Genomic DNA, 14,727 nt, shown 5'->3' on the forward strand with positions numbered 1-14,727 from the left:
GGCTGAACGCGACCCTTAAGGACGCAAAAGTTTCAATGACATCGTGCGCCTTTCACGACCTAGGCGTGTGGAAGAGAGTGATACTCGTTTTCGCTAAACAACGATTTGCCTCCTACAGGCTGTATTTTATCCAGTCCGCACAATTGCTTGGTAACCAAGTGCTAACATCCGTTTTTGGTTTAACCGGATTACTAATCCAGGCCTCTTAATTCAGGGATCCAGCCTGGCATGAGAGGGACATACAAGCCACGTTTGCGTATATATATATATATAGTGGTTCGAGAGCGATGATCACAGGCAGTTCAACAAAGTCAAGAGCGTGGTAGGGTGAAATGAGCTCTGGTATAGGCGCTCGGGCATTTCCGGAGCGTGCGGTTCATGAAAGCACAACGAAAATTCCAATGAAAGCATCTGAAGATTAGAAAGGTCCACCAAGCCCTGCTTTTACGTCCTATGAGCAGCCCAGTTTATATGTGCGTCCCACCAAGAACAAATGGTGCAATTGTGAAGGCAGTTCAGTCTTAACAATAGGTGGTTAAAGCACAGCGTCTATAAAAGAGTCAGTTTTTACTTAAAGCAAATTATTGGAGGAGAACAACTTAATAGGTTATTTATATTGAAGAAGCGTAGCTTGTTGGGCCAGTTGGTGCATGGTAAGTAGAAAACTAGCGGAAAGGACTCGTTCACAAGGAGGAGAAGTGCACAGCACAACGTTGGAAACACAACTGAAATTCTTTACTAGGTGAATCGCCAACATCAGAACAGGGCGCACATGCGCGAGAGCAACCACAAACGTTATTTATATTTTTAAGGTGCTCCAAAGTATACCTTGTTTATGGTGCTCTTTTCTTGCACATAAGCTTTTCGTTAATCCTCATCCAGGTCGCGAATCCTAAGAATGTCTCGAGTGGTGGCAAATTCGGAAACCACAGTTCAGTAACATCGCGAACCCATCTGATTATTTTTAACGCACTAGTGAATTTACTTACACCCCCTTCTCGTATGCAAGGAACTTGGGTTGTGGTGGCAGTTTATTTGCGCTGACGTAATCTTTCCACTTGGGTTTGGTTAGCGTTTGCAACGAAAAGTCAGCTGGGATAGGATTTTCTGCAGAACGGAAGCATTAACGCTGTCACGTTAATAGAAATACTATGAAAGTCGCCTTCTTTATATCCATCATAAAATGCATGTGTGGTGGTCTACATTCTTAGTACTTACAAACTTTGAAGTAGTAACTGATTGTCACATATGTTACTACCCTGTTATTAACTGCATTTAGTAACGGGAAGGTTAGTAGCAGTTGCCAACCCACTGAGTTAGTAACGGCTGCTACCCGTAGTTAGTAACCAGAGGCTTATAGTATTTACTAAGAAAATGAAGAGAAACTCGCATATGTTGCTAGATTCATCGTACGGTGTGCTATCGTGGCTTGTCAAATTTGTACATACTCGAAAATAACAATGCTTCATAGTCAATATGACTAATTCCCGAAACAAGACAGAGCTATCAGAGCGAGGTGACCGTAAATCACACACCTAGGCTTAGGCTTATTGCGCATTACGTGTACAAATTAGGCGAGGTGATGGCATCAACAACCTTACCGTGCGCACACAAAGGTTCAGAATGCAGGAAAAGCACAAATCAGAAAGTGTCACACTCGCGCACTGCGCGTGCACAGGTAGATCTTTCTCAGTCTTATATACTCCGTAAATCAGACTCTCATTGACGACTAGCGGCTCTCACCGGTTGCGCTAAGATACCAGCATTAATTATGAAGTTGAGATTGTAGAACTAACATAGTCTACCCAACCATGCGGCCCTGCAGAAATGTGTACTTAAAGAACCAGTTTATTGACACGACAATCTGTGTCAGTTATATTCTTTGACTTTATTTTAGGATTAAAGGAACGGTTACTAACTAGGTAGTAACTAGCGACCATAGTTAGTAAAAAGGCAGCAAGACCTGCTTTTAATAACTATACCTTGAAGAGGGTAGAAATAGCTGATAAAAAGTTGTAAAATGAAGTCAGAGTTAGTAACTGTTGCACTTACTACCTTTTTACTGTCTTTTTACTAACTTTTTTTTAGAGTACATGTGGCGTAAGCCCACTAATTTGCGTTTTTGTTGGCACGCACCTCGTGTGCCGCGAACTGCCTTCTGCACTTATTGGCCTGATCCGAGAGCTGCATATATGCTACCCCGTGCCAGTGGTTTTGTGCGTGGTGCGGCGTAGTGCAATTATAGCAGTACAGCATAATCGAAGATTTTGTTTCGCCAACTGGCGTTTTTTTATCATGACGAGAGCCGCTTTGGAAAGGCCGCCGTCATGCCCGACAATCCCTCTATTTTTCATAGATATCTATTCGCTCACCACCGCGGAACTTGCCCAGGCGATGCACGTAACTACGCAACAAAGTTTGCAGTGGTGTCCATCACTAACCATCGCACCGGCGTCGCCTCAATCAATGCGATGGAAGTACGGCCTATCAGGAACAAGGGAGAGAGCTTGGGGTAGCGCTTCTGCATATCGATTCACTTTTGTCAGATGTTCACTTTCTTTGTCGAAAGGGGCTTCCAGGTATAACATATGCACAATTTCTCTCTATTTCATCAGCGAAGTATCAATATATGACGGTCGTCGTATCTTTGGCTGGTTCCGCTTGTCCGCAGGTATTAGGTCAAGCGTGTTTCCTGTAGGTCGTAACCTTACACGTCCTATTTTGTACAACCTGATTCAGGCAACTTAGCTTCTTACTTTGTTTTTCCATCAGAACGAAAAAAGAATATCGTCCGGCACGTCCTTGCGAACGTGACGAGTTTTAACGCTGCCTGACTTGACCTGACTCTCCGCTCAAAGCAATCTTTTTAAATGTTTATTGCCTTTATCAAAATGGTTCACTCTGCGAAACACGAGCTTTACTGGTTCCGAGCATGTATTTATCAACACGCATGTGTGCGACGACGTTGATGGATACTCTGAAAAGACTGGCCTTGGTAGCTCAATGGCTTTTGCATTTGGCTGCTGATGCCGAGGTCACGGGTTCGATCCCGGCCCTGATGGCCGTTTTTCGATGGAGGCGAAATGCAAAAATTCTAGTGTGGTGTGCGATGTCAGCGGACGTTTGTATTCCAGGTGGCCTAGATTAATCCGGAGTTCTCCACTACAGCGTCCATCACTGCCAAATTATACAGGGTGTGTTGTTGGGCTAGTTGGTTTTTTTAGCCGACATCGTGCAATCACTTTGCTTGCAGACGAAGGCGTACACACACTACTGCGCTGTTGTGTCAGCGCAGTTGTGTGTGTGTCCTTGTCTGGAAGCGCAGTGGTTCCACCATAGCCCACCTATTTCTTCAGGACGTTAAACCCCAGAATTTACAATTTGTGATAATCTGGAAAAGTGATCACGTGAAAACACGAAGTCTCACGAGGGTGACAGTGGACGTCTACTAATCTGGGATTTTTATACCATTCGCTCGTGCAAGGACCGGAGACTTCTTACTCCTATTTACTACGAAAATATCATGTCCAACAATTTCCGACAAAAATTTCGAAAAAAGTAAGATTGTAAAATGGGAAAGATGATTGGAAAAAGTAAAATTGTAAGATACTTTTACGGAAACATTGAAGGCAATAGTCCACTCTTCTGACATGTGGGAAAACCTTTGTTTTAAAGTGTTTCTATTGATCGCATCGAACAGTTAAGACTCCCATACAAAACCAATGGGGAACGCGTTTGACGATAGCAAAAACGTTAGTACAATAAATAATTGAAGACTGCCGTCGGGTGATTGGCGGAGATATTGATTGTTGCAACAAAATCTTACATTCAATGAAGAAATTGCGTTCATAAAAGGTTTCCTGCTTGCCCAGAATTTCTGGGTATGCTAATTACTTCCGTTTTTACAACTTTGTTCAAGAGCACAACACGGGGGTGCGATTTAGCTCGCCAAGCTCACATTACATTTGACATGTCTACTTTGGGAATACGTCTACTTTGGGTAGGTAATGACTGCTGATCCATATGATGAGAGGGAAACAACTACAAGAATAAGAATAGGGTGGAGCGCATTAGGCAGAGGCTCTCAGATCATGAGTGGCAGTTTACCAATATCCCTCAGGAGAAAAGCGTACAACAGCTGCATCTTGCTGGTACTATGGGGCAGAAACGTGGACGCTAACGAAAAGGGTTCAGCTTAAGTTAAGGACAACGCATCGAACTATGGAAAGAAAAAGGATAGGTGTGACTTTAAGACGAAGAAATTGGCTTGTGGACGGCATGTAATCCGAAAGCAAGATAACCACTGCTGTAAGATTCCTCGCTCTGAATCAATCATCAGGAAGGGCATGCATTGTTTGTGGGTTTTAGCAGAGAAAAATGTGGTCAACTGCAGGCCTTTTGGCCTTTTTGACGCCGGTCGCCAGCTTCTCCAAACTGTGGTGAATAAAGAAAGTGACGGCTTTCTCTTTTACCCTCTTCCCTTTGAAGGCTATCTCTCTGAACGCCTTCCCAATGACAGTTCCAGCTTTTTACGTCAACATTACGTCTGGCATATGAATAGGGCAAATGTTTAGGGGAAGTTCCCAAGATGGAGTAGATTTGCAATAAGGGAGTAATTACTCATTTCAACAGGCCCAAACGCAGCCATACGGCTACAAACTAACGCTATAAAGGAAAACTGTACAGCTTTCCTTCGTAGCCGTATGGCTACGCTTTGGTGGGTTCAAATAAGTAATTACCTACTTATTACAAATCTGGTCCCCCTTAGGTGAGTACCCTAAGCATCTGACGAACACCATTCCCACTTCGAGCTGACGATCAATACGCTTTCGTTCTAGCATGTGCTAGCCGTCCCAGATAGCTCAGTTGGTAGAGCGACTGTTCCGGTGAAGCGGTGATGCCTGGTTGAAACACCGGACCAGGACGAATTTTTCTTTGACTACGAAGTTCCTGAAAAAGCTCTGCAGCTTTCCTTTGCATCTGCATGGCTGCTCTTGGGTGGGTGGAAATGAGTAATTACTCCCTCATTGTGAACAGGGTAAATGATATCCGTCAAACTTGGACAGGCTTTGCAGTTAGGAAACCTTTAATTGTTAGCCTCCTCACTCAGGCTTTAGAGATAAGCTGTTTTAATGGTTCAGGTCTTTTATAACCCCTGGTAAATGACGATTGATTCGTGTGATAATTGCCGCTTTCGAGGGTTTGCTAGGTTTTGTTTCCTATTTATTTGTGTTCGTATCTGCAATAAAGTTCCAGTTGCCAGTTAGCGTTTCTCCTCGTATTCTTTCTTCGTCCGTTCGTCTTTTTAGGCGTTTTTTGAATCATGGATTAAAACCAACTTGCCCAACTTCCGAAATAATTTCATGTCTGTCCTATCGCATGCCATCTACGATATTAAAAAGCACTTTGTTTACTGATGCAGAGAGTTCAAGAACACGCTTTAGAAACTCATTTCACCACAGTTTTCATGCTTTTTCCTTTCGGCTGGGGCAACGAAAAGAAACTTACTGCCCCACTTTTGGCACGCCACCTAAATAAAAGAGAAAAACCACATAACTTATTCCGCTGCAAGTCAGTATCAGTCATTCTCACGGCCGGCGGAGCAGTAATCATGGGATTCGCTGTCCGCGTCGCATCTACCGCTTCGCACCCTGCTCAGCCAGACTGCTTCCAGCGCGAAGCAGCAAACAACTCGCGCCGTTGGCGATTGCGAGAGATTAACAGAGCGTGAAGCGGTAAAAGAGTGGACGCGCAGGGCATCACGTTTATTGGCCGCCGCATCTGCGTGTCGGCACATGCCCAGGTTCAGCATAGGTGCTTACTGCTTGCTTTTCAGTCCCCCGGGTTGCCGTAAGTGCGGCAGGGGAGGCGGAACAATGGAAAAAGAGAAACGTAAATTCGTAAGTCCTTCACAACATGCTGATGAACATCTTGTTCGACACCGTTCATTCCTCATGTTCCCTACGGCGCTTTGCAAAAGGTGATTTACGACTGACCTGCGACGGTTTATTACCGACATTACGCCGGCTCCTTCCTTTCCTAAACCGGTAGCCAGCTTTTAATAGCTGGGGGCATCGACAGATATCGTCAGCTTTGTTCACACGTATGTTGTAAGAAAAATCTCTCGTTTGGTCCGCTAGTTGATAACTGTTATCTGGTTGGACATAGCTCTGTGGGCTTCGGGACAGCTTCTGTGACACGGCTCTTCAATTTCGTCCATACCTTTGCCGAGTTTGCGGCATGGGTACGATGTGGTGTTGCGCCGACTTCTTCGGTTACGCGCAAATGCAGCGAAATGCCTATACGCATCGCCAACATGAAGATGTTGCCTATCACTGGAAACCGTGCTGGACGCTCCCCTTTCGGGTCGACTTCAGGAAATCTGGCTCGGCCATGTCATCAACACCTGCCTTCAATGAGAACTGCAGTCGTGCTCCGAAATCTTCCAGTGGGCGTAGGGACAGCTCTGTTATGCGGCTCTTCAATTGAGTCTCTGTTATGATCGCAGGCCCTGAGGGTAATTAAGTAAATAAATAAATAGATAAACTCCTTGTCACGCCGTGTGGATACAATCTAAAAAGGCATTAACGCGGAAGTAATGTATTGTAAGCTGCTGTGATAGACTGCCTAAAAACAAAATGAAGAAAGGTCCAAGGGGAGCCTTAGTCCTTTAGCCAACTTATTACAACTTTGTCGAAACGTTGTAAGAACGTTGGATAGCGGACTGAGGCTCTGTTTCGACCTTTCATTACTTTGCTCGGAGTTGTCAAGGATCCGATCTTTCTTCCTTTTGTGTATCGAATGACAGACAGCGGCAGTCGACGAACGCCTACGCTGGAATGGCGCTGTATTATTTGGAACGATCCAACAGAAGTCGACAGCACGCATGCACGGAGACATGTCGCAGCGTAAAAAGTTCGGTTGGAAGTATCCTTCGCGTTGCAGATTGCGTAATGGCGCTCTTCTGTATGCTGTCAAACAGGTGATGGAGGTCGCATGGCACTTTATTTGAATGCCAGACTGCGATTACGCGACTAAGGAATGATGCGGTTGCACCGAGCAAGTGCCGGCATATTTTGACAACAGCAGTGTGACGCCATTCGTCCGCGATGTGCGTAGACGTACTGCACCTTATCGCTGATAAATTACATGCAGCTCTGACATGTGCAGTAGTTTCATGATTCATTATTAAACGTGACAATTCATTCTCGCGCTGTGCAACTCACAGAGTGCGTTCCATTTCAACAGTGTGTTTCGAAACAGTGGCTTGAAGCTGCGCAACTCTGAAGATGTTTCCTATCAGATTGCAATTGAAGGATAGGATGAGCTGGAGGCAAACAACGCAGAGGCTCCCGCGGCTGACCGTTCGAAAGAAGTATTCATCGTCAATGACAGTTGCAAGGGAGCATCAAGTACGTAAGGGCCTGTGCAGAGATGTACTTGAAGAGGGAACGTATGCGAAGGCAGGAAGCGGTAACCGGAAAGAATCCGCTGAAAAAACTACGATGATAATGTCAGAGAAACAGCTGCTTGTATAGTTTCGTTTCACATCTTGGGGAGGGGGCGGGGGCAGGGAATAGCTTAAACCTTTGACGTCTATTGGACCGCACTGCGCCGCTTAATCAAGGGACTCGCACTGTCTTGCTACTTGCTTGTGGCTGTGCACGCTACCAACTGCCAAGTTAGGAAATTTTTCTATTCTACGTAGTAAATTACCTATTTTCTTCACTCGAAGCTGCGCATACACGCTGAAATTGAAGCTAAATATTCAATTCAAGATTTCACATTCAAGATTTAGTGATGCATCACCGCTACTGAAGCGTTATAAAAATATGCTGCGAAGAGCCAGACACGAAGCGAACTCGACGACGCCGAGAACCCATTTATGTTTCGGTTTGGTTTGGTTGATGGGGGTTTAATGTCCCAAAGCAACTCAGGCTATGAGGGACGCCGTAGTGAAGGGCTCCGGAAATGTAGACCACCTGGGGTTCTTTAACGTGCACTGACATCGCACAGTACACGCGCCTCTAGAATTTTGCCTCCATCGAAATTCGCCATCGGCCGCGGGACCACGGGGATTTATGTTTCATAATGATACAAGACTCCAGAGGTACCACCGCACTTGCCGTATAATTGGGTTTTAAATATTTCTGTTAATCTCAGCGAGTATTATTCGGACGACTATTGAAACGTTCGACCTTCTAAAATGTCTTCAGTTAATAAGGGACGAAAATCGCAACTTGAAGGGCATTGTTTAGAGAGATCAGTGTAAATGAGCAATCAGAGTTGTGAATCACAAAACATTGCTCAGAAATTATTTCAGTCGTTACTTTACTCATCAAGCGTATACGTAAAAGGAGGATAATCTTTATTTGGTGCAAGAAATGGCAGAATGATGATCAGGCAAACATGGGGCATATATTTTCTACTTGTTTCTATTTACCGAGTTTCAAAGCAGTTCTTCCTTTCTGGAACGCTTAGCATTGATACTATGCAGAACGCGCGTTTAATGCTTTTCGCATGCCTTTAAGAAATTTTACTTAGAATAACGGAAAGTTGGGCTTTTTGGATTGAACTGTACATCATAACTCCAAACAACGAAGACAAAGGAGGAGAGGACCGGACAGGTGCTATCTTGATGATGATGATGTCCTCAGGCTTAATGGCACATACCCACGGCGGAGGATTGGCCAGGGTGCATAGCAGGCGCTATCTTTTAACTGAAGTTAGCGCCTGTCTTGACTTCTTCTCCCTTGTCTTCGTTATTTAGCGCTACGATGTATAGTAAGATATTTCATTTTACGGCTTACTGCCGGATGACGATGGTTGCCTGCTGCTATTATTATTATTATTATTATTATTGTCTTCCAGGACGCACTGCTCAGCAGTGGTGTGTCATATGAAGTCAAATTCAGAAGCCTGTACTCAGAGTGGATGACAGCGGCCTACCACGAAGTGACGCTCACCGGACGGCTAAGAAGAATATCACTGCAGCTCGTGTCCTAGGGGATATCGAATTTGTTGCATGTGGTATACCAGGACAATATAAAAAAGCCGTAAAACCTTGAAATTCGAATGCAGTGAATGAGAACGAAAATGCTTTCATTGACAAGGATGTCGGGATGCCAGCCCCGAGTAGCCGGTACAGTGATAGCAATGAACAAATAAAAAAAAGTATCTTCAACCAGGCGATGGATACAGAGTCACAGTGAGTTGCGCAATAAAGTACCTTCCCTGGGATGTAGTTCAAAAACTGAGCTGAGAAATAGCGCTTCCGTGTAAGTGGCGCACCCCGCTAATATAAAGAAAAGTGGTGCACTCAGTCTAGTGGATACGGCGACTTTTGTGCAAACGTGAGACAAGAAATAAGTGATCATGTATGCTTTAAGGAAAAGTGCTGTGAAGGATCAAAATGCACTTCTCATGTTTTTTTGGATAAGACACGGCCTCTGAAATTGTATAGCGCACGAGTCAATTTGCTTTTCAAAAGTTCGCCCATTATGGGTGGTGGTCTGTAGTATGCTCAACACAGGCATATTTAAAAACTGAACAAAATGACGGCGACAAGCTTGGAGGGCGTAATGTTTCTCTGAGCTCAGAAATTATATATACTCAGAAAAATTTGCACTATGAAATAAAAACTGTCTGATTTTAGTCTAAACGTATAGGACGACTAAATCTTGTCCAAATAGAACAGGTACGAAATATAACCATGTGGTGAAAGATTGTGATAGGTGTATTATGTACAGAAAAGTGAATCCCTGAATGCACGAAGCACGTTTCTGAGCTCAATATTACAACCCATTGACCGGGAGCGCACATAAAATACAGTGTGAGCTGTGTTGCGAGAAGAGCTTATCTACTCTGCAAAGAACGCTTGCTACGACAGTGCAGATGAATTGCATTTTATCTGAACGATGGAGAAATAAATGACACATTTCTGTCTCTTTCAAAAAAGGAAGCTAGCATTTCGCATAGAATTACCTAACTAAATGGACTAAAAGCGCACCACACCAAGTACAATCGTGATACTTGGGTTAATTGCGATAGACAAAGTTGTGGGGTTTTAACGTAGTTAAGCGAGTAGACCTGCGAAACTATGTGTTTAGACTGACTAGCTCATGATTTTGCTTTGCTTGGTTGTCGGCACGTCTCGCGACGATATTACACTCACGATAACCTCTGATCGAGGTTAAGCTGACCTGATATGATCGCGCTGCAAGTGGAAGCCGATGAAGACGATGTACGATGTACAGTGCGTTGCGGTTTATCACGAGGCGTGATCGAATGCGGCATGTGACATTTGAGGTCGCAGTATCCGAACTCACATACACATTACACGTTCGGTGTTTGGAGTCGGTAACAGACGAGGCCGGTCAGGTTTCTCTAATTGAGGCTGATCTTGCGAAGGCCTTTGATAAGGTGCGTCATGAGTTCTTGTTAGCAGTCTTGAATCGTGCGAACATTGAGGATGCCTTGCTGAAAGGCATTGGACTATGCTACAAACAGTCCCATACAAAGTTGATCGTAAATCATCTGTTGTTTGCTTCATATCTCGACCGCTTGTGCCATAGTGTCAGCAGATCACAAGCTATTCGAGCATTTTCACTTGATCAGTCGGAAATTAGAATATTAGCCTATGCTGATGACATCGCTCTTTTCTCCAAGTATCCAGCCAAGTATCTATTCAATGAACAGTGCACATTGCTGCGAAGGGTTTATGCTGCGCAGGACCGGCCGTCTGAACGGTTGCCGATTCCTGACGCATAATGTGTTCGTGGAGTGCCGTGTACGAAGTCATGAGAATGTGTGTCTGCCTCGCGGAATAGTATGTGTACCTAAAGCATATGACAGCTTAGGCGGTTTGATTGCCATGTAATAAAGAAAAAAAAATGCGGCGATAGGATAGTGCTCTGGTACACTGGTCACCAAAACTGATATGTTTGGGCCGCCGTTGGTTTGAATGCTAGTCGCGGCAATATTTATTTTATTCGTTAATTATTTATTTGTTTCGCACACGAGAAATTCAACCTGGCGTCGCTGTTGCCAAGCGACGGGCTAAGACTGTAAGATCGGTTAGCAAGTTTGATGATCGAAGTTGGTGAGCGTATGAGTGCTTTCCCACTTAAAAGCGCCGACCATTTGAAGCCCAAATTTTAGCTGGGACTCCGCTTAGAGCATGCTCCTGGCTGAATCTCTGGATGCAGACCCACAATGGAGGTGGAAGTGAAGGCCAACCACAGTCCAGGCGGAGGCAAGCTTGCTCGCAAGAAGCGTCTCACGAAGAAAGCCGGCAGTGGGCGGAAGTCCATCGTGGCCATAACTACGGAGGAGCACCGGGACGGCGGAACCCCGCCACGCAGCGACCAGACTCCGGACTCCCAAAGCAGCAAGGTACCGTATTTTCACTTTGTTTTGGCGAATTTTCTTCCCTGTTTTCAAATGAATATGAATATTCCCAAATGAATATTCCGGGGGGCAATGAAAGATGAAGGCACGTCGTATAGCTCCTCAGCAAAGGGAAAAGGTGGCAGATGAAGATTAGGTAATTGTAGACCTTTTGAAGGATGGCCGTGAAAGTGTGTTCTAAAATTGACCCCCCTTAATGCGCGTTGCATCATCACCTCGAGCGTAATGCAAGCACAGAAAATTGACAATGTTTTGTAATCCCCAACATCGGGCACAAACAAGCTTGAAGATTTTTTCATAAATTTTTCGAACATCCTTTATCAAGAGGTATTGCCTAATGTAATAGCTAATGGGTCAGATCAACCTTAAAGACTAATTAACCGATGGACAAGCGTTTGTTCCATGCTCTTCTTCTCATTTGTGTCAGTCTTGCAAATGCCTCTTATAACTTTCTGAAACAATGAACAATCTAGCCCATGTGCATGTTCTGTTGAAAAAGTGTAGAAGAGAAACACATAAATATGCTAGAAAATATCTACATGCACTACAGCGACTATAATCCACGTCCGGAGAAATCATAACATACAAGTCAGGAAGGCTCTTATGAAAATTTATGCAATATCTCCACAGCTATTCGCCGAGTGTTAATAACAGGTACAGCCTTTGTCAGAAGTATAGAGCCCAGGGGGTTTGCTTCTGGGCCACATTGCTTTGCTCGTAATGCGTCCTCAGCGTCCCAAATCTCCTGAAGGTAAGAAGATTTTTGTTCCTGCTCCCTCCGATGCATAGGACTTCCACGAGTGCTACACGAGCGTCACAGTAGTGCTTAGAAGCAAACCCCCGGGGCTCTAAACTTTTGGCAAAGGCTGTACATGCGGTATTCCAATTGGAAGAGCTGAGGTTAAATATCTTAATGAACTACACCTTAGTAGTCACCAATTTTATGGTGGTGTTTACTTACAAAGTAACTCGGGGGTGGAATTGTAGCTTACGATTGTTGACTGAAATACCGCGAGCGAATGGTATGGCTAGAAATTAATATGAACAAAAATAAAATTGAACAGTCTGGGAACGGTCCAACGATTGACTATTTACAACGATGAGTTGGGAGTGGTTAGGAAATATATCTTTCTAGGGCAAGTAGTGACCACTAAGTTAAATAACTCGAGAATAAAATTAAGATAGAGCGCTACTGCCAAGTAAACTTTCTGGTCTTGAATATTGGCTTAGCAATATTGTTCAAGTAGAAGACATTTAATAGATTATCTTGTCAACACACACCTATGCGGTATAAACGTTAGTAGTAATGAACTTCAGATAGCGCAACGAGCTATGTAAACGAAAATGATAGGTGCAACTTAAGAGACAGGAAGGGAGCGGAGTGGGTTAGTGAGTGAACGCGATTTAAGGATGTCCTTACTGAAATTAAACAAAGGAAATGGACATGGGCCGGGCGTATGATCTGTGGAACAGATTACCGACGGCCGCTCAGGTGGAGGAGTTGACTTCAAGAGAAGGCCACACAGAAGAGTGGCGACCGAGAGTAAGGTGAATGGATGCAATCAAGATGTTTGTGGGCATTGTGTGGGGGCACAGATGCAGGGGAGGTTTAACTGAGGTCACTGGGATAGTCGTCAAGCATACGGTGGTCGCAACTGCGCTGCTAATGATCATAACAGGCTAAACTTCAGGGCTGCGCAAACCAAAGACTCAAACACCGCCGCAACGCCTGTGGTGCCCTGCATGCACCGTCAACGTTCTTAATCATTACTCAACGTAGGATATTGGTGCTGCTGCCCAAAGTACTACCATTTTTGTACGCTTAAGAGACATGCTAAAACGGGAAGTTATTGTGCCATCATGATGATTTAAACTGAAGGAAGTGACTGCGTGGGAGCCTCTCCACTTAAACTAAACAAAAACAGGTGTTGTGAACAGCGCGCGATGTTGCATGTGATGCGCGTTATTTTCAGGAGAAACAGGAGGAACAACTTTATTTTAGGAAAAAACTAAATGTCCTCAGGGGTGTCTATTTGTTCGAGTTTATGGGGTCTTGGCCTCACAAAGAGGAAGGGTGCCTAAAAGGCCCGTGTCGGGTCAAGCTTTTCTCAACAGATGCACATTCATTTTTATATTTACTGTCCTGTACCGTACTATGTGCAGTCTTAACATGTTATTCTTTAATTGTTTATTCGCTCCTTTCGGTGAACCATTCTTTACTTATCATAAGCCTGTTTAAGCCTACACACTCAATACCTACAGTTGCCTTTTTTTCTTCGAGGGGCTCCGGGAGGCATGGAATAAAAGCTTGAAATGTTAATTTACACATAATGTATTTCTAGCTCATTCTGTGTATGTTGTTTTGCTCCTCTATGCAGCTCAGCAATATTGTGCCACAATGAACCACGTAACGGGTTCATAAACTGTTCTCAAGTTCTAGTGTAAGTAGGCGATTGGGGCTGTCTTCGTGATGAAGAGTTTTGGGCATAATTATTCCAGGAACATTTCTGAAGACTACTCTCATCCCAGCTTTTTGAACCTGCCTCATCCAATGATATTTCAAGCATCTTGATTAAAAGACAGGGAAATGGCTTCCATCATGCCTTATATAGCCGACGTACGCAGGAGGTGCTATAAGAGTTGGTGTAAAGTGATAGGGCCGTTCTGTTAATCCCTTTCTTATGTTCACAATTGGCGCAGCTCAGTCTGCCGCTTGGCGACTAGTGCATGCTACTTGTTGAGGAGGAGGAGGAGGAGGGAAAAACATTAAGACCATCACAAAGGCCATATTTGATTGTCGTGGGCAGGCCGAACGCTGCATTATGAAATGAACAGCGCAATCTCAGGAACACACAGTAGGGGTAAGAATGAGATGAGCACCCTTGAAGCTAGGTATCGGTCCACCGCAGTAGGCCGTACTAATTGATTTGGTTTAGCGCCCCAAAGCGACTCAGGCTGTGAGAAACGCCGTAGTGATGTGCTCAGGAAATTATGGGTTCTTTAACGTGCACCGACATCGCACAGTACAGAATTAAAGCGCGTCTGCGGGGATTTCGTATTACCTGCGCACGACATCGCATGCACAGCATGTCAAGAGCTCCGTGACAGCTTTTGAGGCTAATTTCATCGCGCTCAGCTTCTAGTTTTGTTGCTGCATTGTTTTATTGATGATGACTTACGACATAGCACTTCGAATGCCTGGAACAAAACTCTTCCTTGTAGACTCGAAACTTGTTTGGTTCTCTCGGTAGGCAGTACAGTCGGCGCGCTACCCTGTGCATTAAAGTGGGCGGCTTAAAGGGCCCTTAGACATGTATA

At 44.5% G+C, this 14,727-nt stretch overlaps 1 protein-coding gene across 1 annotated transcript in view; it reads left to right on the forward strand.

Moving 5' to 3' along the window:
* The window catches only part of LOC149344361 (uncharacterized), a 93,048-nt gene that overhangs the window by 35,189 nt on the left and 43,132 nt on the right, over positions 1–14,727 (forward strand). Inside the window, exon 2 of the mRNA XM_089542613.1 lies at positions 11,208–11,394. Within this exon, the coding sequence (XP_089398739.1) occupies positions 11,215–11,394 (180 nt within the window). The 5' untranslated portion in view covers positions 11,208–11,214. The remainder of the gene's footprint in view (positions 1–11,207; positions 11,395–14,727) is intronic.

Source organism: Amblyomma mixtum, chromosome 5 (genome assembly GCF_055824585.1).
Source record: "Amblyomma mixtum isolate Tamu chromosome 5, ASM5582458v1, whole genome shotgun sequence".
Taxonomy (NCBI): domain Eukaryota; kingdom Metazoa; phylum Arthropoda; class Arachnida; order Ixodida; family Ixodidae; genus Amblyomma; species Amblyomma mixtum.